The sequence below is a fragment of the Phaenicophaeus curvirostris genome, chromosome 1 (genome assembly GCF_032191515.1).
Source record: "Phaenicophaeus curvirostris isolate KB17595 chromosome 1, BPBGC_Pcur_1.0, whole genome shotgun sequence".
In the NCBI taxonomy this organism is placed as follows: Eukaryota; Metazoa; Chordata; class Aves; order Cuculiformes; family Cuculidae; genus Phaenicophaeus; species Phaenicophaeus curvirostris.
In genome coordinates, this window is record NC_091392.1 from 194491387 (window position 1) to 194517978 (window position 26592).

Genomic DNA, 26592 nt, shown 5'->3' on the forward strand with positions numbered 1-26592 from the left:
GTTCCTGTTTTATAGGTGACAGTCAGGTGCAGATATTGAAAAACTTACCTGAGATGATGCACCTGTGCAGCATTTCCTATCCTGGCAGGGGCTTTTGAAGGCTGTCCCAGATCCAGACATTGAACAGCTAGGGGATGCTTCAGTTTGTCCGATGGGTTAAGTGTCACTCATCTCATATGGGCAGCAGACAGGGAAACTGCTGGGTGCCATGTGCTTACAGTTGGCCTAGTACCTGCCCGCGATGTGTAGCATGGATGCTCCTGTGACAGTCAGAATTTGAACCTAAATCTCAGTCCAGCACATTCCCATACAAACGTCCTTCACAATGTTACAGATGACTAGGTGTATTGATCTTAAGCTATGTTTAAAGTTGGGTGGAAAAAGAGTTTTCACCAACTGACAAAAAATTTCATAGTTTCACCAATGCTCAGGATGAAACCTGAGCATTGGTGAAACAGCTTCATTAGGTATGATAGAGATAAAGAAAAACAACTGCATAGAAAGCCTTGAACTCATTTGGTCTTTTACTGTGCATGTGAGTAATTTTTCTTCTTTATTTAAGAACTACACTGGGAAAATAGGTATTCATATGTATATATTTGTATATATAAATGTAAGTCTTCTAAATGCAATTGGAGTTACAGTTGCAAGGATGCTGGTATCTATAGCAAGGGCTGTTTGGGCAGAGAATGCCAAGCCTGGATACAAATGCTTTCCCAGAACTTTCTTCCAGAATAGTTATGTAGACAGATAAACCTCTAGCAAAACTCCTTTGAAATTACATCAGATATTAAATTTTGTCCAATGTTCTCTGTTAGCTTTCTTCCAAACATTGTTGGCTTCTTCTGAAGGCCAAAATGCAGAAAAACCTGCTGTACAGAGTGCTACACTTGCTTCTGTACTGCAGTGATTTTATAAAGGCATTAGAGAAGCTTACTCTGAGGACAAGACATCTTAAACTGTGGTTGGTGGTCCTTGTGTCTACTGTGTGAATTTCTTAGAAGCATTGTGGAAAATCCCACAGATAAGCTGGTAATACAACTAAATTAATAAAAACATGGTGTATGGGATGCTTAGTGGGGTTGGGGCATGGACTGCTGAGCTGGGATGGTGTATAGGATTCTGAGTAGAGTTGGTGCATGTGATGCTGAGCTAGGATGGTGTACGGGATGCTGAGCAGGGATGGCATATGGGATGCTGAGTGAGGACGGTGTATGCGATGCTGAGTAGGGATGGTGTATGGGATGCTAAGCAGGTACAGTGTATGGGATGCTGACCAAAAATGTTGTACAGGATGCTGAATGAGGATGGTGTACAGGATGCTAAGCAGGGATGGTATATGGGATGCTGAGTGGGCATGTTATACAGGACGTTGAGCTGGCATGTGGAATGAGATGTATTTTCTTCCAGAGTCACAATCCATGTCTTTTCATCAAGCCAGTTGCTGGGTGGTACAGCATCCAGCCTTGTCGTTGAATTAGGTCTTTCTTCTTCAGGGAAAAAGTAAAATGTGTATCCAGCTGGTCCATATCTGTGCTAATTTCACACAGAATCACACACAGAATCACACAGAATAACCAGGTTGGAAGAGACCCACTGGATCACCGAGTCCAACCGTTCCTACCAAACACTAAACCATATCCCTCAGCACCTCGTCCACCCGTGCCTTAAACACCTCCAGGGAAGGTGACTCAACCACCTCCCTGGGCAGCCTGTTCCAGTGCCCAATGACCCTTTCTGTAAAGAATTTTTTCCTAACGTCTAGCCTAAACCTCCCCTGTCGGAGCTTGAGGCCATTCCCTCTTGTCCTGTCCCCTGTCACTTGGGAGAAGAGGCCAGCACCCTCCTCTCTACAACGTCCTTTCAGGTAGTTGTAGAGAGCAATGAGGTCACCCCTCAGCCTCCTCTTCTCCAGGCTAAACAACCCCAGCTCCCTCAGCCGCTCCTCATAAGGCCTGTTCTCCAGCCCTTTCACCAGCTTTGTTGCTCTTCTCTGTACTCTCTCCAGAGCCTCAACATCCTTCTTGTGGTGAGGGGCCCAGAACTGAACACAGTATTCGAGGAGCGGTCTCACCAGTGCCGAGCACAGAGGGAGGATAACCTCCCTGGACCTGCTGGTCACGCCGTTTCTGATACAAGCCAAGATGCCATTGGCCTTCTTGGCCACCTGGGCACACTGCTGGCTCATGTTCAGTCGGCTGTCAACCAACACCCCAAATGTTACAAATATTTTACCAGGTCATTCTCCTCCAGGCAGCTTTCTAGACAGACTTCTCCCAGTCTGTAGCACTGCATAGGGTTGTTGTGCCCCAAGTGAAGGACCCGGCATTTGGCCTTGTTAAACCTCATGCCATTGGACTCTGCCCAGCGGTCCAGCCTGTTCAGATCCCTTTGCAGAGCCTCCCGACCCTCCAGCAGATCGACACTTCCACCCAGCTTAGTGTCGTCCGCAAACTTGCTAAGGGTGCATTCGATGCCTTCATCCAGGTCATTGATGAAGACATTGAACAGGGCTGGACCCAGCACTGAGCCCTGGGGAACCCCACTTGTCACTGGCCTCCAGCTGGATTTCACACCATTTACCACCACTCTCTGGGCCCGGCCATCCAACCAGTTTTCCACCCAGGAGAGTGTGCGCCTGTCCAGGCCAGAGGCTGACAGTTTCTCAAGCAGAACGCTGTGAGAAACTGTGTCAAAGGCTTTGCTGAAGTCCAGGAAGACCACATCCACAGCCTTTCCCTCATCCAGTAGCCGGGTCACTTTGTCATAGAAGGCGATCAGGTTAGTCTGGCAAGACCTGCCTTTTGTGAACCCATGCTGACTGGGCCTGATCACCCAGTTCTCTTGCATGTGCTTCATGATAGCACTCAAGATCACCTGTTCCATGACTTTCCCTGGCACTGAGGTCAGACTGACAGGCCTGTAGTTTCCTGGGTCCTCCCTGCGGCCCTTTTTGTAGATGGGCACAACATCAGCCAGCCTCCAGTCCAGTGGGACTTCCCCAGTCTTCCAGGACTGTTGGAAGATGATGGAAAGGGGTTTGGCCAGCACATCCGCCAGCTCCTTCAGTACCCTAGGGTGAATCCCGTCCGGCCCCATAGACTTGTGACTGTCCAGTCGGGCTAGCAAGGCTCTGACCACCTCCTCTTGGATCATGGGAGCCTCATTATGCTCCTCTAGCTCCTGGGTTTGTACACAGGCAGAACGACCCTCCTTACGACTAAAGACTGAGGCAAAGAAGGCATTAAGTACCTCAGCCTTTTCCTCATCCCCTGTTACTGTTGTCCCTTCTGTGTCCAATAGGGACTGTATGGTCTCCCTAGTCCGCCTTTTATTATTTATATATTTGTAGAAAGATTTTTTGTTATCTTTCACTGACTTGGCCAATCCAATTTCTAGCTGAGCCTTAGCCCTTCTGATTTTTTCCCTACACAATTTCACTTCCCTCCTGTAGTCCACCCAAGAGGCCTGTCCCTTCTTCCAGAGGCCATAAACATTTCTTTTCTTCTTGATATCCCTCAAGATCTCTCTATTCAACCAAGCTGGCTTTCTCCCCTGCCGGCTTTTTTTCCGGACCACGGGGATGGCTTTCTCCTGAGCTGCTAGGACCACCCCTTTGAAGAGCTCCCAGCCCTCCTGGGCTCCCTTGCCCTTGAGTACTGTCTCCCATGAGACTTCACCAACCAGCATGGAGTCCTGTTTCACTGGTAAGTGAATCCACTGTAACTTCTGGCATCCTTGGAAACAGACTGGTTGGCAACCGTTGTCCAAGTGCCAGCATAGTCACCTTCTTCTGGGATGTTACTGCCACATTTATGGGGACAGTAGCTTTGCTGATCACAAAGTTATTTCCAGAGCTGTGAGGATGGAAACTTTATTTTCTCAGTACCATTAGCCCACACTTGCATCATCCTAGGCAAACTGATAATTTTGGACCAGCACTTGGAAAGAAAGGTTGGATGAATGTCATTGTGGATCAAGGGCAAGAACAAGTCTTTCACCCATATATAGATATATTCTAGCTTATCTACGCTGGAGAGTCCTGGAGAGAATTGGTTGTGGATGAATTGGTTGTAGTAGAAACTGTTAGCGTTTCCTGAGTTAAAAATGGGATGTTTTCATGGGGTTTTGCACAAATTGTTCTCATAGCTGAGAAAGAACTGAAAGGGAAGATACATTCTCGATAGAGGAAGTTACAGATGCTAAAAGCATTTCTAGTGAAGTTCTGAAGAAAACCCATGTAACAGAATGAAAGGTGATGATATCGCAGTTATACCTATAATTACTACCAAAGAGAGACACACCATCAACAAATAGCTATGCAGTATCAGTTTTTGCAAATGTTCCTTCCAGTTCTTAAGGAGTGAACCTTAGCCATTGGAGGGGAATTCATGATTATCTCCTGCTCCTCTGTTTCAATTACATTTGCATCTCTTTCAGAATTGTGCGATTTTAGGGCCCTCCCTTGCTTCTTGTCTTTCTAGAGCATGGTGGGCTCTGTGAGTTGCTGGGACCAGGAAGGTTCTTCGAGGGTCTAATATCAATTATCAGAAAAGCCCACCGGGTGGAATGGGTCTCCTGCAATATTTGCCACTATATTGCTGCTGTCAATCTGAACATAAACTTTATCCAAGCCTCTGAGGGCTGTTGTGCTCCTGTTTGGGTTATCACAACAGTGAAATAAAACTGGTTTAAAATCTTTTTCAGAGTATTGGATATGCAGCAGCTGGTGGCTTAACAACTCCTGACGTGCTGCAGGATCGTCTTTGCAAAGCAGCTCACAGGGAGTCTCTTATATAGTTCAATTAATACTGATTTATATTACTCAGAGGTGGTGTGCATTTCTCACATGCCACCTTGAAAACAGACGGAAAAAGCTTTGATAATGAAGCAGATCACAGTGGGAAGCGGCTGATCCGTACAGCCTCCCCATGAGGGTCATCCCAGCTCCAGCAGCGGAAAAGTAAATAGAGGGGATGGCTGGAGGTAGGCGTGAGGACGGTGCTAAAAGGGCAGACACCCACAGGGAAAACCCGTTCTGGGAGAATACGCTACATAAAGGGAAAGGGTTTGAGATTCTTAATAACACCATTGTGGGACACACGTGAAACTTAACCTAAAGTACTGGGTATACTGGGTACGACTCCGGTTAGCTGTGTTAAAAGAATCCTAAATGTTGTGGAGCACGTGCACAGACTGTAAACTGTGACACCCAGGGCACACGGACCTGGTTTATCATTCTGCCTTCTGTATTCCTATACACTTTTGCAAACCAATCTGAAGAATCAGCCCCAGGGCCCCGTTCTGGCCTCAAGCTCCACCAGGGGAGGTTCAGGCTTGACATCATGAAAAAATTTTTCACGGAAAGGGTCACTGGGCACTGGCAGAGGCTGCCCAGGGAGGTGGTTGGGTCACTGTCCCTGGGGGTGTTTAAAAGATGAGTGGATGAGATGCTGAGTTTGGTTTAGTGATTGATAGGAACGGTTGGACTTGATGATCCAGTGGGTCTTTTCCAACCTAGTGATTCTGTGATTCTGTGGTCCTGTTCCCTGCCCTCAGCACGCCGCGCTGGACACAGGCCGTGGCGCTGGGGACACCCTGGGAAGGCCCCCACCCTCTCTCGACCTTCACGGAGGCAGAGTAGGGTCATGGTTTGATGAAGATTGTGTGGTTTCTGGCAGCCGACAGGAGACAGACCATCTCGCTGCCTCCAGTGCGTTGGGACAATGTAGTTTCCGTGGGACAGCTGTGACATCTAGTGGCCACACTCGAGAGGTCCCAGGCAGCCAGAAGCTGCTTCCACGGCTCCTAGAGACCACCTTGCGAGTCTAAATAGAATCATAGAATCATAGAATGGTTTGGGTTGGAAGGGACCTTAAAGATCATCCAGTTCCAACCCCCCTGCCATGGACAGGGACACCCCACTGGATCAGGCTGCTCCAAGCCCATCCAGCCTGGCCTTGAACACCTCCAGGGATGGGGCAGCCACAGCTTCCTTGTGCCCGTGCCTCACTACCCTCATGGTGAAGAAATTCTTCCTTATGTCTAATCTAAATCTGCCCCTCTCCAGTTTATACCCATAGCCCCTCACCCTATCACTACAGGCCTTTGTGAACAGTCCCTCCCCAAAACACTTGCTGAGGGTGCAATCAGTCTCGCTTTCTATATCATTGATGAAGATATTAAACAGCACAAGTCCCAATACAGACCCCTGAGGGACACCACTTGTCACAGATCTCCACCTGGACTTTGAGCCATTGCCCACTACTCTCTGAATATGACCGTCTGACCAGTTTCTTATCCACCAAACAGTCCATCCATCAAATCCACATCTCTCCAATTTAGAGAGAAGGATGTTGTGGGGGACAATGTCAAAGGCTTTACAGAAGTCCAGATAGATCATATCCATTGGTTTACCCATGCCCACTGCTGTGGTTACCCCATCATATAAAGCCACTAGGTTGGTCATACAGGATTTGCCCTGGGTGAAGCCGTGCTGGCTGCCATTAATGAATGAGTGTGTGCGTTGCTGACTAAACGTAGCGTACGTACCGTTGGTTAACACAGGCAAAAGCTCCCCAGTGCAGTGCCAGAGAAGAGAATTTTTGTCTCTGAGGGTTTGAACAAGTGCTGTAATTTTTCACAGAAAGGGTCATTGGGCACTGGAACAGGCTGCCCAGGGAGGTGGTTGATTGACCTTCCCTGGAGGTGTTTAAGGCACAGGTGGACGAGGTGCTAAGGGGCATGGTTTAGTGTTTGATAGGAATGGTTGGACTCGATGATCCGGTGGGTCTCTTCCAACCTGGTTATTCTATGATTCTATGATTCTAATCACCTCCATGTCCTTCAGACCCTACCAGGGACAGAAACGGGGCACAAAGTCCCTCTAAAAGCACTGGTGAGAGCATCAGAACACATTTTTAAAGGATCTCCACATAGTCAAGGAAGATTTTTCTCTGCTCAGACTGCCTGCTAGTCTTTTGAAGAATCCCATTTCCTAGTGTCACCCTCCTGATCCACACTGGTAAGTTTTGCTTCTCTCTGAGAGTTGCTGTGAACCAGCTTTGCTGCAGCAGGCATACAGTAAACCATGAAGAAACTCATCTGCCCACCTTGAAACCAGTTTAGATAATGATAATATTTCCTGGGTTTGGTTCTAAAATCTACACTTACCTCTAGGCCTTCATCTCACTTATAAGGGGCCAAAACCCTCGTTTTCAGACTTGGTCTAAGCAAGTTTGGGGCGTTCAGCCTTGTTCCTGGCTCCTGTGTCCATGTGGCCTCAAGCCTCTGCATGCAGTTCATCTGGAGCATTGCAGAGCAATGACTGCTGTGATAGCACTTGTGACCTGTAACTTAGACCAAGGCTCCATGGATGTGGTCAATAAATGCACCAACTTTTACTGGTTGGTTTGCATTTTAACCAGGCAGGTTTTTTATCACGCTGCAGGGTTTACTTTCCAGAGGCTTATCACTAATATTACGTTAATTTTTCAAGCAATGAGATGAGTTGCTAGTCTTGATTAGGCTCCTAAAATATAAATCTTAATATTCCATACTCCACAGAAGAGGGCAGTAATGGGCATTCCCGTTGTCAACGTCATCCAAGTATTCAAAAACCAGGAAAAAAAAACTAAGATAAGAAGGGACAAAGATGCAGCAGAGCTGAAAAGTGAAACATTAAAGTTCTAGTTCACAGGTCTCCAGACTGGGAGTTAAACACCTGCTTTAGGTGCAGATGCTGTGGAGATTCTGCCTGTTGCCCTAGTAATGAAAACTGTATGAACATTAGCACGCCAGCCACGTACAGAGACAGGACGTTCTCTCCAGGGCTACCTGTGTTTCTTACCCTAGGGCTATTTAAAATATTTCTTTACTTAAATTCACTTTACTTCAGTCCATTTAAGATTTAGATTTAAAATTAAATATTTAACTTTAGTTTTTGCTTTAATTTCATATTTATAAAATTCACTTTAAAGTTCATTTGGACATTTCATCAGTGTTCTGATAAACTCACGTGGAGGATGGGAGATAGAGCTGTATCCTCTAATTACTGATGCTGAACTTTGTATGCAAAATACACCCAGGTACTGATACTGCATGTACATTGTGACCACGTGCATGTATATAAAGATATATATGTGTGAGAGTGTGTTTAAATGAGGTGCACTCCCAGAACTCCACAACCAATGATCTACATTCCTCCATCCTTATGAGCTGCTAACCACGTTCACTTACACGTACCAGAGCTCATGTCCAGATCCTCCCTAATGCAGTCAATAACCTACTGTACTGAAGATGAGGAGGAAGTGCTGATGTATCAGAGGGCAAGGAGATCTGAACGAGACACAGGTAAATCTGGAAAGTTTAAATCAGAGCAGGACTGCAGGTGAGCTCTGCATGCCTCGAGGAATAGAGTTGGTGCTCTGTAAGTGCTGGGTAAATCATTTACAGGCAATGTTAGTATGATGAAGGCACTGGGGTGGGGGGGGAAGAGACAAATGAGACCATAGGGAATGATTTACTACAGTTAAGGGTCACGAACCTTTGTAAATATACGGTAGAAGCTGAGTTAATGTGGTGAAAGATTTACAAGGCCTGAGCAAGCATGGGAAGAGGGCTGGGGGTAAGCAAATTCTGGATCAGTATAAGTATAAAAGTTGACAGTCTTGTTTTGGCAGGAGATGAGCAAGCCTGGCAGATCCTTAGTAGCAAAGAGCAAAACCTAAGCCTCCAGTTTCAGAAGGGACTGACGCTTTTGGAAGCTCCACTTGGGACCGTCTACAAAGTCTTTATGTCACAGATTTTCACAGTCTTGAATAACCTTTAAAATATCTCTGTTTGGCCCTGCTAAGGAGGTGCCTCAGAGCCTTCTCCCCAAAAGCCCTCAAACCGTGTAAAGTAGCATAGTTAAAAAGCATGAGGGCAATAGGAAGAAAGAACAGCTTGCCTGGGTACAAACTTTCATAGGAGTATGTCCTGTGGAAATGCCAGCAAACGAAAGTACAGGCTGAGGCATAATTCACATTACCAAGACCAAAAAGCAAATAAAGCGAGACATTGGTGAGCTTAGCAGCTTGCCAAAGTACACCATGTGCGGTTGACATGCAGACCCCTTATCAAAGCTGCTTTATCTGCTCAGAGCCAAGGCAGCGGATGCATTCGTGCTGCTGGAACAGAACAGGTAGACAAATACATGTCAGCTCACCCATCAGGTGGTCCCAGTGGGTTTTAGTGTCAAGTTTTAGCAGACGTGGGGTTTAGTGTCAAGTACCCTTTTGCCATTGACTGACCAGTAATCAGGTGAGCTTCTGTGTGCCTTGGGCAGGGTGTTAGCAGCACAAATATACAAAATGTTCAGGCCTCAGACTTAAACCAGGAGAAAATAGTTCCAAATCTAGCCTGAATCAAGAGATGCTTCTTCAAATACAATTTTCTTTTAGCTGTGCCAGGAGGAATAAAATCTTCTCTTGACAATCTTTGTGACCATTTTAAGACTTAAGTGTCTTTCGATGCCAGAACTTACATCCAAATATTTTACTTCAAAGCAGTGTGAATTGCATTTGGCATTTCAAAACCATCAAGAGAACAAGGACCCAAAGGGTGGCTGGAGCTGAATGGCATCGAGTGGGCAATATGGAAAGCAAAGAGGAAGACAGGGTGGCATCTCTGAGCAGCCCTTCTCCATTTGCTGACTCCACTTAAATACCCTCAAACCAGGTGAAATTCCAGGCATTCTTACACTACTTTCACAAATTCTTTCCTCCTTCCAAGGCTTTAACTCCTGAAGGGCAACCTCTTCAGTTGTTTCAACAGAAAAGCTTTCTACACAGTCCGTCAAACTGAACATTCACAGCATTTAAGAAAAGTCCAAGGACCCCAAGGCTTGGAGAAATGCATCTCTTGGTTTGCTGTGTAGAAAGGACAGGATAAGGTTATTATTCCTTATTCCTGGACTAATGTAAGCACAAAAGGATCATGAAGGATACTAACTGCAAAATGGGCTTTAACATTTTTTCAGTGTGCAGATTGCTACAACTTTTTAAGACATGATGCAGGCTGCTGCTTGACAACTGAGTACTTTTCCCAGTCTTGCTCTTGCTCTTGTGGACGTTACACATAGGAACGCACCAGTCTGTGGTCACCAAAGGAAGGTTGCTGCTCAGAAATGAGAAGCTCCTTTTGAATTTGCAGTTATTGCACTTTGATTTGTTAAGCATGTTCTCTATCAGCAGGGTAGAAAGAAGATTGACTTGGGGATAGGGGGAAAGTTTTGAGTTCATCACCAGAAAATTCAGTATCCAGGGAAGGTTTCTCCCACTGTCAGAGCTGCAATCTTAGCAGGAGTCATAGACTTACAGAATAGTTGAGGTTGGAAGAGACCTCTGGAAATCATCTTGTCTGACCTCCCTACTCAATCAAGGGTACCTAGAGCTGGTTGCCTATGACCATGTCCAGCTCCATTTTTAATAACTCCAAGGATGAAGAGTCCACAGCACCTCTGGGCAACCTGTGCCAGTGCTTGGTCAACCTTGCAGTAGTTTCATGATATTTACATGGTATCTCCTGTGTTTCAGTCTCTGCCCATGGCCTCTGGTCCTGGCACTGGTCACCACTGAAAAGAGTGTGGGTCCATCTTCTTTGCACCCTCCCTTTAGGTGTTTTTATATATCAATGAGGTACCCCCCTCTAGTCTTCTTTTCTCCAGGCTGAACAGTATCAGCTTTCTCAGCCCTTCCTAACAGGAGAGATGCTCCGATTCTTAGCACCATCTTTGTGGCCCTTTGTTGGACTATTTCCCACTGCAGGTGGGACATACTGGAGAGAGTCCCAGGATACTTGGTGTTATGGGGGATCCCTGGCTCCACTGCTGAACAGTGAGTGCAGATGCAGAGCTGTTGTTTTCTCCAGACTGGTATTCCTAGAATGGGAAATAAACCCCTCCTTTCCCTCTCTTTGTAAGTGCCTGGATGCATGAGCAATAGTGGGTCAGTGTGGTCTGTCAAGCCCACATGCTGGTTTCTCATGTTTCAGTCACTTGTTTTCACCTTTCTGCCAAGTGAAAACAACATGTTTCCAAGAGACTTTGAGTCTGGTGATGTGGGAAGAACCACCTGCTAAAAAACACCAGGGAAGTTTTCCTGTTAATTTGTCAAAGGCAGAATTTTAATCCATCGTTGCTGAAAAAGGGCCCCTGAAATCACTGAACCAACCCTTTGCTGAGGGCCTCCACATGTGGCAAAAGTTACAGGAGCAGTCAGGAAAGTGTGGTGTTCTATTAATGAGTGTTTGTGGCAGTCCACTGAGGGCTCTGCTGAGGTCAGAGATGTTTTTCACCTCTTAATCTAAAGGAGTGACATTTGTGGGTTTCAGCGGAATAAATCTTTCTCTGACTGTGAGATACATTTGGCAGAAAAGTCCATCGCGGACTGGTGTTATTTAGCCATGGCGGGTACAGCAGCTGGATGACCCAGGATGGAAAAGTTGTCTTTTGGCTTTTGCTGCATAGGGACGCCCTTCTCCATCCACGGGTAGGAGGCCCGGCAGGCAGAAACCCTGGGTGATGCATCCACACGTGAGCTGTTCCTGGCAGGATGATGTGGGAGTGTGGGAAGAGAGTGATGCTGTTACAGCAGGAATATCCTTGGTCCCCTGGACACCCTCTCAGCACCACGTGGGACTGAATGGCTCACTCACATCACACACCAGGAGAGTCTAACCTCTAGCCTTCTCTACGCAGTCAACAGAGCAAAAGTCCTACTCCCCAGTGGAGGTTAGAGCCTCCTGCTTAATCCAGTGGCAGAAGCAAGACTATTTCACTTGTTCTCAACAGAAGTAATGGAGAACAGGAAAGTGTCTGACCTCTGTGTTGGGTCTCTACACATCCAAAGGGGATGACATACCTGAGTCTGGGAAGCACCCAGCTGGCCTTCAAGATCTAAAAATAGGTTTTGAAGACTCAGTGTTAGAAAAGACTTTCTGTTAAAAAAGGGCAGCAATTAAGAGCCCAGTTCTGAAACTGGTGGGACAATAGTGGTGTTACAGGTCTCAGTCAGTCCTTTGTGGTGGTGACACGGCATCCTTGTGGGCTAGCAGACCTCAGGCAGTACCGATCAACCAAGCAGCCACAGTTCCCCTTAGTACAAATGCCAGCGGGTCCATGTCCATGCAGAGCGATGTTCCACTAGAGCTTTTGTAGTCAGAGGTTATGCTGAAGCTGTTTCAAAGAGACCATGGCAATTCTACATAAGTTTGTCATTAGGAGTACTTTTAAAATAAAGATACAAATATATATGTGTATAACTATGTACCCCGCGCGTGCTACTCACCAGTTTAGTATGTCTGTCCTTAGGAACAGACGCTTTCATATCCAGCCATTTCTCATGATAGATCATGAAGGTCTGACCTATATCATCTTAATCACACAGTGAAAATGCTAAGCAACAAATTGCAGGGAAATGTTTGTGGCATAGATGGCTAAAAATAACACTAACAAAAAAGTATAGATGCCAGATGCTGGACATTTGGAACATTCTGCTTATTTACACAAATAAAGATGGTATTTTAATGCTTAATTCTTCGTATAGTTTCTTTTCCTTTTTTTCAACCCTAAAGTCTGTTATGAAAGTTTCATGTGTATTTTCTAATGTCACACTAACAGTTGTTTGAATAAACTAAGTGCATTTTCCTTCATCTCTGCCCATCCCATTGCTTTTGCCTGGAAATGACGAGGAGGATCTCTTGTTTACAAAACTGGTCACAGAAAGATAATGGTGTGAATTCTGCCCTGCAGTGTTTGCACGAGCACTGGCAGTAGAACTAACCCAAATGGGAATTTGTTTCTGCAGGGTTAATGTCAGAAATGATTTATTGAAGCCTTCCTCCTGCTCCCCGGTCTGGCATCCATCAAGTGAGTAAACAACACCCCCATGACTTCAGAGTGCTCTGTGCCTGGTCAATGACCAAACACTCCAGATCAGAGCCATTATTTAGGGAGTTATAAATCAAATAGTATTTATTCCTATAAAATGTATGTTTAAATACTTTGAATCAAGAGTCAAAATCAATGTTTTTGAAGGCAAATCCATTTTCTGCTGTAGTTGTGTTAAAGTTGATCAGTGAAGTTGATCCAATCAAAGTTAAACTCACATTATGAAGAACAGGGTTTTTTTAAATCATCACTTTAGTGAAAGGACAGATACGAATATACCCTTACAAGGAGAAGAGGAGGAGCAGGCTTTCAGCTCTTCTCTCTGATGGCCAATGTTAAGTCCCAAGGGAATGACAGGAAGATGTGCTGGGGAGGTTTAGGTTGGATATTAGGAAAAGGTTCTTCATCCAGAAGGTGGTGGAGCACTGGAACAGGCTTCGTAGGGGAGCAGTAATGGTGCCAAGCCTGGCAATATTCAAGAAGCATTTGGACAACACCCTGAGAAATGGTATGAATTTTGGGATTGTCCTGTGCAGGGACGGGAGTTAGACTCAATGAATCTTGTGGGTCTCTTCCAACTCAGGACATTCTATGATTCTATGATCTGTCTTCATGTGTTTCCATTTCCATGAGAAATAGAATTTGGGTGATGTTAACCACACACTTATGCCATGGAAATGTCTTCTTCTTTCCTAATCTCTACTTTCTTCATGAAATGCACACTGACCTGAACTCTTCCATCACAAGCAATAACTGTGGAAATCTGAATTCACAGGTCCCTGCTGTGTTGCAGGTAGAGCTCCCAGAACCAGCCTAGTTCTCGGGGATTTTAATTTATAAGGCAACCACGTGATAACCCTTCATATATTTACTTACAGCCATCACTGGTTACTGAAACCAATGAAGAAGGGTGATAATTATTTTTCCTGTTTATTCACTAGATAAATAGCTACTCCCTTCATGGATATAACATGTTTTGCTCTAGTACAGCCAAAGCCACTTTCCCTCACATCCAGCAGATGTGAGGTGGTTTACAGTAGCAAACAGAGAACTTGAAATAGTGGCTTGAAGCTGGCAAGTAACTCCAAGTCCATAATAGATTGAGCTGAAATGCTGTTTTTTTCCTGTTCAAATGACAGCTTAAAGTGTTCCTGCTAATGTGAGGACACAATTAGAGCATATTAAACCATGAATAAAAAAATAGCTAAGGGGTGTTAGGTTTATGGTTCGACTCAATGATCTTAAGGATCTTTTCCAACATAAATGATTTTACAATTCTATGATCAGCTGTGGACAGACATTGCACTTTGCAAACAGCTGCATTTATTCAAAATCTTTCACTCTCATTTTTTGCCTCTTATGGCAGTTACTGATCCTTCCGTTCTGCCAAGAGCTGGGCGCTTCTTCATCGGCTTTGAGCAGCAGTGCCTGGGTTACTTTAAACATGCTACAGCTTTGAGGCATCACATGCTGTCTCCTTCAGCTGCTGGAGTATGGCAGCACTGCATCTACCTGCTCTAAGGCTTCCTAGAAATTAAGAACATGGAGGTATTTTCCAGAAACAAATGCAGCTTAAGGTCCATAAACCCTGGCTTCTCAATCCCAGGCTGAGCAATCACTTCCTCTGCAACAGGAGGTAAATTATTCAACCTGAGCTTTGTATTGATAAAGAATATGAGTCTGCTATACTAATTTCTAAAGACTGCCTAGGTGCATGTCTGCATTAGTCAAAAACACACTCTTAGTGAAGTTTCTGTGGAGCTTTGTAGATCAGCTATAGAAGACAGATGGAGAACAGACTTTGCAACATTTTTTTTCAAGAAGGCAGATTCTTCACCTATGCTCATGGAATAAATTTCTTTCCTTCTTTAAATGAGTGGTAATGAGCCAACAGGCGCAATAGGGAACAGCAAGAGGCTTTCTTTTTGCTGTGAATCAGTTCACATGGAGATTTTTCTGCTGCTTTTGGGCCAACAAGTCCTCAAATCTCTTGGTCTTTCTCCTCTCACTGGGAGGCTAGTTGGGTTCTTCTGAGGTAGCAGGGAAAGGCGTTCAAAGCTGAGCATGTTGAAAACTTGCGCCTCTTCTGCTTTAGCTGCTTTTAGCAGAGCTGGAGAGGTGTAGAGGTCCTGGGCACTTGTTGCATACACATACACCGCCTTCCTCTGCGTAGAATGGTATTGAATACTATAGAATCATATGATGTAACTTAATATCATATTTAAGTAATCATTTAAGTTGCAAAAGGACCTTTACTTTCATCAAGTCCAATCATAAACCTCAAACTGCCAAATCCATCCCTAAACTATGTCCCTAAGTACGTCTATGCATCTTTTAAATACCTCCAAGGATGGTGGCTCAACCACTTTCCTGGGCAGCCTCTTCCAATGTTTGACAACGCTTTAGGTGAAGAAATTTTTCCCGATAGATAATCTAAACCTCCCCTGATGCAAATTGAGGCCATTTCCTCTCATCCTATCATCACTGATGTCCCAACAGCCGTAGCAGCTCTTGAAGCCTGCACTCTCTCTTCATCCACCGTGGCCAGGCCACCTTCTCTGTGACAAGAGACAGCAGCTCAGTAGCAGATTTTGGAATAGATCTGCAAACACCTGATGGGAGCCCAGGCTGTGGGAGGCAGGCTTGGGGCTGTGGAGCACAGCTACTGGAAAGGCCACACAAGCAAAGAGGATTAGGTTTATGGCCACATCTCTCAGACTTCACCTTTTGCAGCCAAAAAAAAAAGAAAAAGCACCTGATATCCCAAGGGGAGGGAGAGAAAGGGATGCAGCCCTGTTCAGCATCCCAGTGCATTCTGAAGGTGGCAGGGCTCTGGTAGGCACTGATGCTGTTCTTGGTCATTTTGGAGCGGAAGAGACTTGGTGGACCCACAGAAGAGAAGGAGACAGACATGATTTTGGTCCTTTTGCTATGCTACCATGTTATTGGGTAATCTAATTTTTCTCCATGAGCAACATTAACAACTTGATGTAGCCAGGCCAGCCCTGAGCCCAGGGCTGAGCAAGGAGAGATTAATATTAAATGGAGGGTGAGCTCATGATTTCTTTAGTGGATGCACTTGGTACTAACCATCATGTATGGCCAAGGGCTCGCAGATGTGCTGCTGACAAAGTCTTCACATCAGCAGCTGAGGTGTGGGCCCTGCTTTGCCCTCACCTTTCTAGATGCTGGTTTGGAGCCATGATGACAGATCTCCTGTTGCTGCACGCCATTGTCTCTGAACACCCATTTAATGGGTTCAATGTTAGGGTCCTGGAAGAAAGCCAGGGTGATGAAACACTGGAAGAGGTTGCCCAGCGAGGTAGCAGGATGTTCCATCCCTGGAAACACTGAAGGTCACGTTGGATGTGCTTCTGAGCAACCTGCTGTAGTTGAAGATGCCCCTGCTTACTGCAGGGGGTGGGGGGCGGTGGACTGGATGACATTTAAAGGTCTCTTTTGTCTCTAGCCATTCCATGATTCCATAAAAGCCTATGGTGGCATTGGTCTTACTGAAGAGGTTCCAGCCCTCCGGGAGCAATGCAAACGGGGATGCAGCCTGGCAGGACTGGGGAGCAGGTGGTGATGAGAATGCCCCAGTCACAACCCTGCAGTGCCAGGAAAAGCAAACCTGCCCTGAGAACCCCCATGGGAATGGCCTGGACACGAGTGAGGAGTGGGGCCAGTGGGCTGCGGCGAGGGGCCAGGGTGCAGCTGCCACTAGATGTCAGCCACTCCTTACTGCACAGCAAAAGACCCCAAAATGCAAGAAAAATCCCTGAAAACACTCAATTCCTGCCTTCCCATGGCATTCCAGTTATCATCCATTACCAAGTACTCACGTAAGAGTGTCTCTGAGTTGCTTTGGAACAAAACACTTCACGCATTACGTATTGAATGTCAGGCTCTCTCTTTGCAAAAAAAAGGTTTTAAGCTTTAATATTGTATTTCTCTTTGCAAAAAAAGGTTTTAAGCTTTAATATTGTAGAAGCAGATTGTCAAATGACTTGTACCAGTTTTGCAGGAAGGATGTTTTTCCCTTCCTCGGTGTAAGCTCAGGAAATGAGAGAACCAGACAGGAAACTAGCTAAATGCTGATGGAAATATGAAATGAAGATCTTTGTCTTGCTCGTGTATCGACAAGCCATGGGTAAATGGTTTTGTTTGGGTTTTTTAATGTTTTAAACCATTAACTAAACACTAAACCATAAACTAAACAGACAAAATTAAAGTCTCCCTTCCCTGAGCCCTCTGAAGTGAAGGTAACTAATCAGCACTTCTGCTTCTGGCAAGTAAACACAGCAAAAAAAAAAAAAAAAAGTTACAAATTATAGCAAACTTTGTGGTGCAATAATATTTGAGTTTGGAATTTAACCTGTTTTCTCTGGTGTTGTACCTAACATTTGGCACACGGCTCTCCCCCTAAAAGATGAAAAAGGAACATTTTCTTAGAGAAATGTACCTTAGCACGAGTCCTTGTTTGCTGCCACTACCCTCCACAGCACCTTTGTGCTCTTCCAACCCCATGGTGACTGGCAGACTGTTCCCAGAGCATAAAAAAAAACAAACCAAAAACCAACAAACCAACTATCTGGTTATTAACAACATAAAGCTGTTACAACAGCTGGAGTCTGCCAGGATGCACAGGACCTCTGACCAGAAATCGTTCCCCAGTTTCAGGAAATATCAGTGACATGGGAACTGCTGCAGCAGGTCAGCATCAGCTGGGAGCTGCCTCATCTGCATCCATTCTCTCACTCATGCTCTTGGAGAGGTGCAGCAGGAGGATGTCATGATGCAGCTACAGCCCGGGTTGTGTTCTGCCTCATCACCGCAGCAGCCAGCACTGGCCTGTGAGCATGAGGAGATGCTCTGCTTTGTACCCAAACTACACCAGTATTTGGCATCCAAGGCTGAGACAGGGGCTGGAAACTCCTGGCGTATGTCATGAGCCATTAGCACATGTGTGCTGACAAGGGCACTGTGGAGCACCAGCAGCACAGCTACGATGGGGCTGTGCAATGAGGCTTTCACCTATAGGTGAGCAGTACAAAGCAGGGCTCGATCATCCTAGTCAAAGCATCAAACTTACGGAGTTACCCACAGCCTTACTGAAAGCTGTGCTGTTAGCAGAGGCTGGGGAAGCTAGAAGTGGCCAGGTAGTTGCCATGTGTCTCTCGCCCATTTCTGCATCCCTGCAGGCAGACACAGCCTCTGGTTTCTCAGTGATGAGGGTCCAAGAGGGCTTGGGGAGCAGCTCCACAGGACTGTGCCTGCAGGAGCCAAGGCAATGTTAGCCAGACCCACGCTCCCACAGCAGCCTGGGCTGCCCCGCTGTGCCAGGACAGCTCTTAGTGGGGCTGCCACATAAACCAAATCACTGACATGATCTGAGTTAAAAATAAACCTCTAGCATAAAACAAAGTAAAAACTCTGATGGTTAATTTCAACCCAGATCTGTTTGCTGCTCTGCTTTGCCGCCTAGCACCACAAATAGTTGTACTGGTAAAATGAAGGAGGAGCTGAAATACTGCACAGCTATGGGAACAAGTGGTTGAGGACAGAGAGGGTGTGGTGGAAACTTCAGCACCAAAGCTGGAGTCTCATGATACCACATTTTCACATTACTGGAGATTAAGATGCTCCTGACTTCTGGCAGCAGAACTCTGATCTCCTTCATTATAAAGTCCTTCACATTTGCTTTCTTTAAAAACAGCTTTTACAGAACAAGACAAAACCAATCAAAAAACCAAAAAGCCCTAGTAACAGCTACTTTTTGTGAATTTTGTTTGCAGCCATATACTCCCTTTATCATACCAGTGGCACAGGGAGGTTGTCCCCCATCCAAAGCCACTACAGCAACCCACTGTCACTCCACTCTGAGGTGCCCGATGTGGGGGACGTGCATACAGGCAAGAGGCCATCAGAGAGATTTGCTGCAGCCAACAGCAACTCAAAGGCTCTGTCTGAGGTTCTCTTGTGGTGTGAACAGCCCCAACAACATCAGATCTTCCACCCTCCCTAGAAGCTCCTTTCTTTTATGTTTGTTACTTTTAACTAGCTGTATTAAAGACTCCTAATTACAAGTTTCAAGTCAGAGTTCTCATTAATCACCAACCTGAGAACATTACAGAGATGAGCTGCCAAAGGCATGAGCAAATCACTGTAATTACCAGGTTCGGATGCTGCTCTTCAAAACTTGATTACCTACAGACACACAGGTGATAATTCCTCCAGTCTTCTTTATAGTGTATCCTTGCTATTATCCACTCTAGTCTGATTTAGATTCTTATTAGAATAATATTATGCTAATTAAGTCATCTGCACACAGAATGCTTCATGATGAATATGATAAGTGGGTTTAGATGATGACTAATACCACAAACCATGAATGTCAGAGAAACTGGTGAGGGGTGTACACAAAAAAGAAGGAAGTCCTCGCTGCCACTGTACATCCTAACCGTGATCAGAAATTATAAAAAGGAATAAAAAATAAGTGAGGCATTAATAAGCCTAATTTTTAAAAAAAAACATTACAAGACAATGTAGATGATCAATTGAATCTGTTCTCTGAAGGGCTGAAATTACCGCTAGGAGCAAACTAATCTCAACCATGCTACTAAGAGCAGAATTTGCCCCTTCCAAAAGCCACTAATACTTCTCATATACTTAACAGGCAGGTAGTCACACTGACCTCCTCCTCTATATGTCCCAGATCTGAATGCTTAGTGCACCTTTGGATGCACATGTTCCATAATATATGAAATAAAGCAGAGCCTTACTGGCAGCTCTGCTCTCCCCAGGAGCCATGCCACGGCAGTGTCATAGCAGGAGATAGTTGTGTTTCCATCTTTGCATTCCCGGTTGGTTTTGGGGACATGCTCAGACGAGCCCGAAGATCATGCTGCATGCTCAGCCAGCACCTGGGATCTGTGCACTTGCCTTTGGAAGAGTTTCTGTCCACCTCACTTGCAAGCCCTGAAGCACACACGTACATCATTGCCCAGTGATGTTTTTTTCTCTGTATTTCTCACAACCCACACTTAGATCCAAACTGCACTGGACTAACCCATTTGGAGCATCCCTTCACCGCAGCGTGAGCATTTCAGTCGTCCTTCAGGGAAAAAAATGGGACTTGCAACAGTGATGAAGCCAGTTTAAGAAACAAACTCACCAAAAATGTGCAGGCTGACAGGAATGCCATAGTTATCCACAGAGGTTAAAATTTTATTTTGATATAAAAATTAAATAGCAAAGTTCTTGGGTTTTTTTACAGTGATAAATTAGAAATTTACAGTACATACATCGAAGTAGATATATTTTCTGTACACCTCAAAATAATCAGTGTCTATTTCCTTAAAATTCAGAAAAAGGAACTAACTTGTCTGTTTAATGTAAGAGCTTAGCTTGCACCTCTCCAGCAGATGCTTCCAAAATCTGCAGTGAGAAGAACACACTCCAGAGGTGAAGAAGGGATCAGGGACTGCGCAAGGAAGGCAAAGTTTTTAGTTGTATAAGCGCAGCAACTGCACTTCCGAGACAGGATTAGTCACACATTTTTTGGCTTTACATTCGTAACAATGTTGAAATGAGAGACCATGCGAGTTGCAGAAACCCTCTCTTCACAACCGCCAGGTTTGAGGCCATCTATCTGCTGTGACTTCCCACCCATGCAGCCCCAAAACAGAATAAGGTAAATGCACGTGGATGAATACATTTATGGAACCATTTCATCGCTACAACAGCTAATCTCACTTTGGGTTTGTATTATGTCCCCCTGAATGCTTGGGAAAGATGTTCCTTCTGGAATAGCAGCTGGTGTCTCTCCCTGGTCCACCTCCTCCCAACACTGTTTAAGTCCCTCACACTCTTTAATGGAAAATCCACCCAGGTCCCTCATAAGGCTACATATCCTTATCCAACTTGCTTCCAACATCTCATATCACTGGGGACAACAGTCTGTCACAGTTCACAGGCAGAGACGCATGGATCTGATAACAAGGTACTAGTTAACATTCACTTCTGTGTACCTAACATGGTTAAAAATGACATTTATTGAATCAGTCGGGTCAAACATGGGTCAGTTAGCCAGAGTACCCAAACTGTTCCAGAGTGAAGGACACTTTAGTGAACATGATAGCTTGACACAGCCCAATGCTAGGTTACAAGAAAAGGCTCGTACTGTGTCCTCACCCCTTGAAAGTCAACATATACCTGCTGACTTTACATCCCTCTGCACCAGGAGAAAGGCTGCACAATGGAGAAGCTCGGCCATCTGAAGATCTCCCACTTGCAGAACAACTTGTCCACAGAGGAATAACCAGATCCAAACACAATCCTAATAGCGAGTGACTTTCTGGGGAGGATGAAATGGCTCAGCTGGTATGCGGCATCAGCCAAGACAATGCTTGTGTGTCTTGAGCAGAATGTGTCAAGTTGTCACTTGTTCTGCTGGAGAGGGAGCCCAACCACAGAGACTGCAATTAGGGTTTGTTTGGGTTTTTTTGTTTTTTTTCTTTCAAAAATGTGCTCTAGCACATGTTACAACATTGACATTGAAACAATACACGCTTCTGGGACAGATTAGCACTCACGGCTAGAGCTGGAATGAATTGTGGTTTCAGAAGCACATGAGGCACCTGTGTGAAAAGCGAGGACTGTAATAAAGCAGTGCCTGTTCTCAGCTGCCCTCAAAGGTCATGTGAGTTGGGGCACCTGGAGGGTGCTCCACAGCTGACCAGGCTCCACACAAACAAATGAAGCAAAAGTTCAGGGCACACCGATAAAACTGAACATTTTTCGAAGGGACAGAGCATCGGAATAGTGTTCACTTAAGAGCTTCTAGGCTATTTCTATTTGCATCACCTTTCTTATTAGCCAAACAAGCCGCCAACACAAGGTTCAAGCTCCCCAGGAGCACAAGACGATGCCTCCTCAAATAAAAGAGTAAGAAAACTCAACAGCTGCTATGAAACAACATTATTCACCAAGAGGTTGAGTCTCTTCTCTTGGGAACTCTTCACAAAAACTGGAAATCTCTCTTGTTGTTCCTGAGGACTAATGTCAGATCACATTCTGCATGTTAATATACATTTTAAAAAAAAAAACAAAACCAAGCCTCCAAAGCCATCAGTGAGCAATTGGAACATCTTTGTGAGGCAGTCAGCTGTACCGCGATGTCATGGGCTGAGAATGTTCTTTTAATTGTAACTGACACACATAATTATACAACTGATCTGTGTGAACATGAGGTTGCCAAGGAACTTAACATTTCGCCTCTCCCCAGACTGGCGTCTGCAGAGATACCATCATACTGAACGAAATATATTAAGACTTAATTGCTTCATGCAATGGGTCTCCAGAGGGAGCCAGATAAGTTTACTTGGAGAAAACTGGCATTGTTTGAAGAAGCCCTTAACTAATTTTTCTCATTCCTGGAGGAAGGAACACTATAATGTAAGACTTTATTTAAAGCTTTTATATGCAGCAGAGTAAAGTAGTCCACTGGAAATAGCAGGAGCACCTGAAGGGACATAAATGGAAGCAGATGGGTAACAATAATCGATGCAGAAGGCCATACGCAGTTTCCCAGCTCCCATTGACTCTTCTACTTCTGACAATGGCTTTCAGTAAAGCTTTTAAAAAATCAGAAATATTTATAGAACCACAGAATAATTCAGGTGGGAAGGGACCTGGGAATGTCCAAATTGCTGCTCAAGGCAGAGCCAACTCTCAATTCAGACCAGGTTACAGACAGTAAAAAGAATGAGTCAAAATTATTAATTGACCATCGTCCTCACCAATATCTTACTTAATTCTACTAATTATGGGTAACTTTCAGACCTACAAAGTCCACTCAGTTGGACGATCTGATCCTCGGCTGACTTGTGCAGCATATGGAGCAACAGAATTCCCCAGGGCATAAAGACATAACCTTTGGCAAGTGCTTCCTTCACAATGCTGAATTCAGAAAGAAGACATCTAACTGAGGTCCTAGGTGCTCCATCTTCCGATAACTGGACCCTAAATCAGTACAGAATTTGGCCCCAGGTCACCTTTCCTCCATCAGCTCTAAGACAATGAAAAGGAAACGGCATCCCACAGTTGTGGGCTACAGTCCTTCAGCTTCTAAAGTCTTCGATATATTGCATCTGGCTTTAAAAAAAAAAAAAGATAGATAACGTTTGGATATTTCACAGCTTTAAAGCCTCCCTGGGCTTTCCTATTTTGGGCATCATGGTTTATGGCTATTGTATTTGCAGCATGATCTTTTTGCTGATTATTCTTTTAAGGCTTTTTTCTTTTCCAACTCCCAGAGACAGGTTGTGTAACCCTCTCCCTACTCTAATCCCAACATTTACATAGCAATGCTTACACACGCTGAGTCCTTCAGGGAAGAGCAGTCAGACCATCAAGGTGCCATCTTCTTCTCATACCACGGTCTCATTCCCTTTCCCAGGTTTCACCCAACCATCTGCTCTCTTCTCTCGTTTCACCTTCCCTGAGTTCACCAGTCTGTTGGAACACTTCTGCCATGTGTGCAGAGTCTTGGCTGACCAGATCCACATACCTGATGTGATACCCACCAGGAGGGACATGAATATTTTGAGCATCTCCACTGCCATGTTGGAATCATCTGCCGAATAGCGGAAGATGGCCCAGTTGGAGATTTCATAAAAATAACAGGCGATGACACACGTTGCCGGTACAGTGTACAGCACTGAAAAGACACCGATTTTCACCATCAGCCTTTCCAGTTTGTCGGTTTTAGTTCCATCTTTCTGAAGATTAGATCTGATTTTAAACAAGGCCACGAGTCCCGCTGCAATGAATAAAGTCCCAATGACCAGGTAGGTAAAAAGCGGAGCGACAACAAAGCCCGTCAGTGCATCTAGGTTCTGGTTCCCAACGTAGCACAGACCAGTGAGCTCATCTGCGTCTACTAGTCTCATAATCAAAATGACAATGGTCTTCACTGCAGGGATAGCCCAGGCTGCAATATGAAAATAAGAGCTGTGCATTTCTATAGCTTCGTGGCCCCATTTCAGTCCTGCAGCCAGAAACCACGTCAATGTGAGAATAACCCACCAGATGGAGCTCGCCATCCCGAAAAAATACATGAGCAAGAAAATTATAGCACATCCTGTGTTCTTAAGACCTTCTTGGATAAGAACAGGTTCTGCTGCCTCTTCAAAATCACAGGATATCCTTTCCCGGCCCACAGTTAGCCTCACAATATAAGCAATGCTATAAATATTGTAGCACATGCTCAGAAATATGATTGGGCGCTCCGGGTAGGAAAATCTGGATGAATCAATCAGGAAGGTCAGGACCGTGAAGGCAGTTGAGATGAAGCAAAGACTGGCCCACACAGCCATCCAGATATCTGTGAATTCCTTAGCTGACCTGCTGTAGAGACCAGCGTCGTAGCCGCACTTTAGGACACAGTTCAGGCTTCTCTTCACCCAGATGTACTGATCCGAGGTAGATCCCATGCTGTGGCATTCTTCTCCAGGCTGCAAGGAGGTCTTACTATGAAGGGGAACCTCTTCGTCTCCCGGGCCCTCCATGCACATGTGGTTGTGATCATTCTGGGGTGGGAATTTACTGCAGTTTAGGCTGTCTGGCCAGGCAAATCCAAATTCTTTTAAAACAGGTTCACATCTTCTTTTGACAGAGAGGCACATGCCACCGCAGGGACCTATGGGGATGTTGATCTTCTCTGTGCACATCGGGACGTAGACCGAACAAAGGAAGAACTGGGAGAGAGAAACAGAAATCACAAGCGCATTAGGGGAAGATTAAACAGGTCAAAATATAATAAGTTTTCTTTTCTTGCCTTTTTAGCAGTAATATTTGGTCCTTTGCCCTAAAAAACAGGAAGCAGCATAATAAAACAAATAAACCAAGAACAATAAAAACAAAGGGGGGGGGGGGGGGGGAAAGCTGTCTTCTTGCAGTTCAAATGTGGTCCCAAGCCAAAGCCCGAACATTTCACTCCCTAGATTTGCTTCGTGTAAATTTAGCCCCTCCGCTTCAATAAAGTGAGTGGGATTTAGCCAGATCTAAGCCTCAAGGGTGCAATTTAGGAAAGCAAAACCCCAAATTGTTTAAACAAATACATATATTTGTTCTGGGCGCTGCCCGGCCACTACAGCTGGCAAACAAACAGGAGAACGGGCATTTATTGAATTACTTCGGTTCACGATCCTCCTAGAAGAACGTCTTTTTTCTTTTACCAAAAGGTCACAAATGCATCCGCAACAGTAATAAAACGTCGTCGTTTCCTCGGCTTCGGACTAACCCCGGTTCTGCGACAGCGTCAGCGGGATCGCGCGCTAATTCGGGAACCCGAGGAACAAGTTGGGGTTTGTTTGATGAAATCCGCGCCCGTGGGCAGCGCGGGGAGCCCGCCGGTTGCGTGGGAAAGGAGCTCCCGGGGAAACTCTCGGAGGGGAGAGCGAGCGGCGGCACAGGCGGCAGCGCCCCGGGCACCGCATCTACCCCCCGAGCACCGCATCTACCCCCCCGGGCAGCGCATCTACCCCCCCGGGCAGCGCACCGACCCCCCCGGGCACCGCACCGACCCCCCCGGGCCGGGAGCCCCGCAGCGGGACCGAGCGGCGGCTCTGGGAGCGGGACGGGGACCGGGACGGCGGTGCGGGATGGGGAGGAGGGATGGGGATGCGGGATAGGGGATGGGGGTACGGGACGGGGATGAGGGGACCGGGATGGGGGTGCGGGGATGCGGGACGGGGATGGGGACGGGGATGGGGGGTGCGGGACCGAGATGCTGGACGGGGATAGGGGTGCTGGACGGGGTGCAGGATGGGGATGGGGATTCGGGATGGGGATGCGGTACGGGGTCGAGGATGTGGGAGCGAGACGCGGGACGGGGACGGCGGTGCGGGACGGGGTCGAGGATGCGCGACTGAGATGCGGGACGGGGACGGCGGTGCGGGACGGGGATGCGGGACGGGGATGGGAGCGCAGGACGGGGATGCGGGCCGGCAGCCGCCCCACGCCCAGAGGGGCCCCCCCGACCCCCGACCCACCTGGAGCTGGCTGGAGCAGCCGTACTGGATGAGCGGGGTGAAGGTGGTGAGCTGCAGCTCGGCGTCCGCCTGCAGCTCGTGCCCCACCAGGTTGGGCATCTTGGTGACGTTGTAGCCCAGGTTCTGGCACATGGCGATGCGGATGGAGTCGCAGCGCCGCTCCTCCTCGTCGCCGAAGCCCCGCGCCCCGCACAGCAGCCCGCACAGCAGCAGCCGGGCCAGCAGCCCCGCTCGCCCGCTCGCCCCGCCGCCCCCCGCCATCGCCCGCACCCGCGGCTGCCACGGGGAGGGGCCGGGGGCGGCTCCGCGGCTAAAGAGCCTCGCCGGGAACCGGCCGGGAGGGAGGGAGAGAGGGAGGGAGGGACGGCGGGGGGCGGGCAGCTCCCGCCCCGCCCGGGGAGCCCGGGGAGCCCGGCCCCGCTCCGGCCCCGCTCCGGCCCGCGGGGAGGCGGCGGCCGCAGAGCCCGAGGGGCAGCGGGACACGGGGCGGCGGGCACAGCGCCCCCCCCGGGCTCGGGGCGGGGGGTGGGACGGGTTGAGAGGGACCTGGGAGCCCAGCCAGTTCCACCCCCCTGCCAGGGGCAGGATCATCCCACTAGATCAGGC

General features: G+C 46.6%; 1 protein-coding gene across 1 annotated transcript; it reads right to left on the reverse strand.

The window, feature by feature from the left end:
* Positions 1-20129: 20129 nt before the first annotated feature.
* FZD4 (frizzled class receptor 4) lies at positions 20130-26319 on the reverse strand. The gene is made up of 2 exons (XM_069883347.1): positions 25987-26319; positions 20130-24690 (listed from the first exon to the last, which is right to left on the reverse strand). The coding sequence occupies exons 1-2, from the start codon at positions 26245-26247 to the stop codon at positions 23362-23364; spliced, it is 1590 nt and encodes a 529-aa protein (XP_069739448.1). The 5' UTR covers positions 26248-26319; the 3' UTR covers positions 20130-23361.
* Positions 26320-26592: the final 273 nt, after the last annotated feature.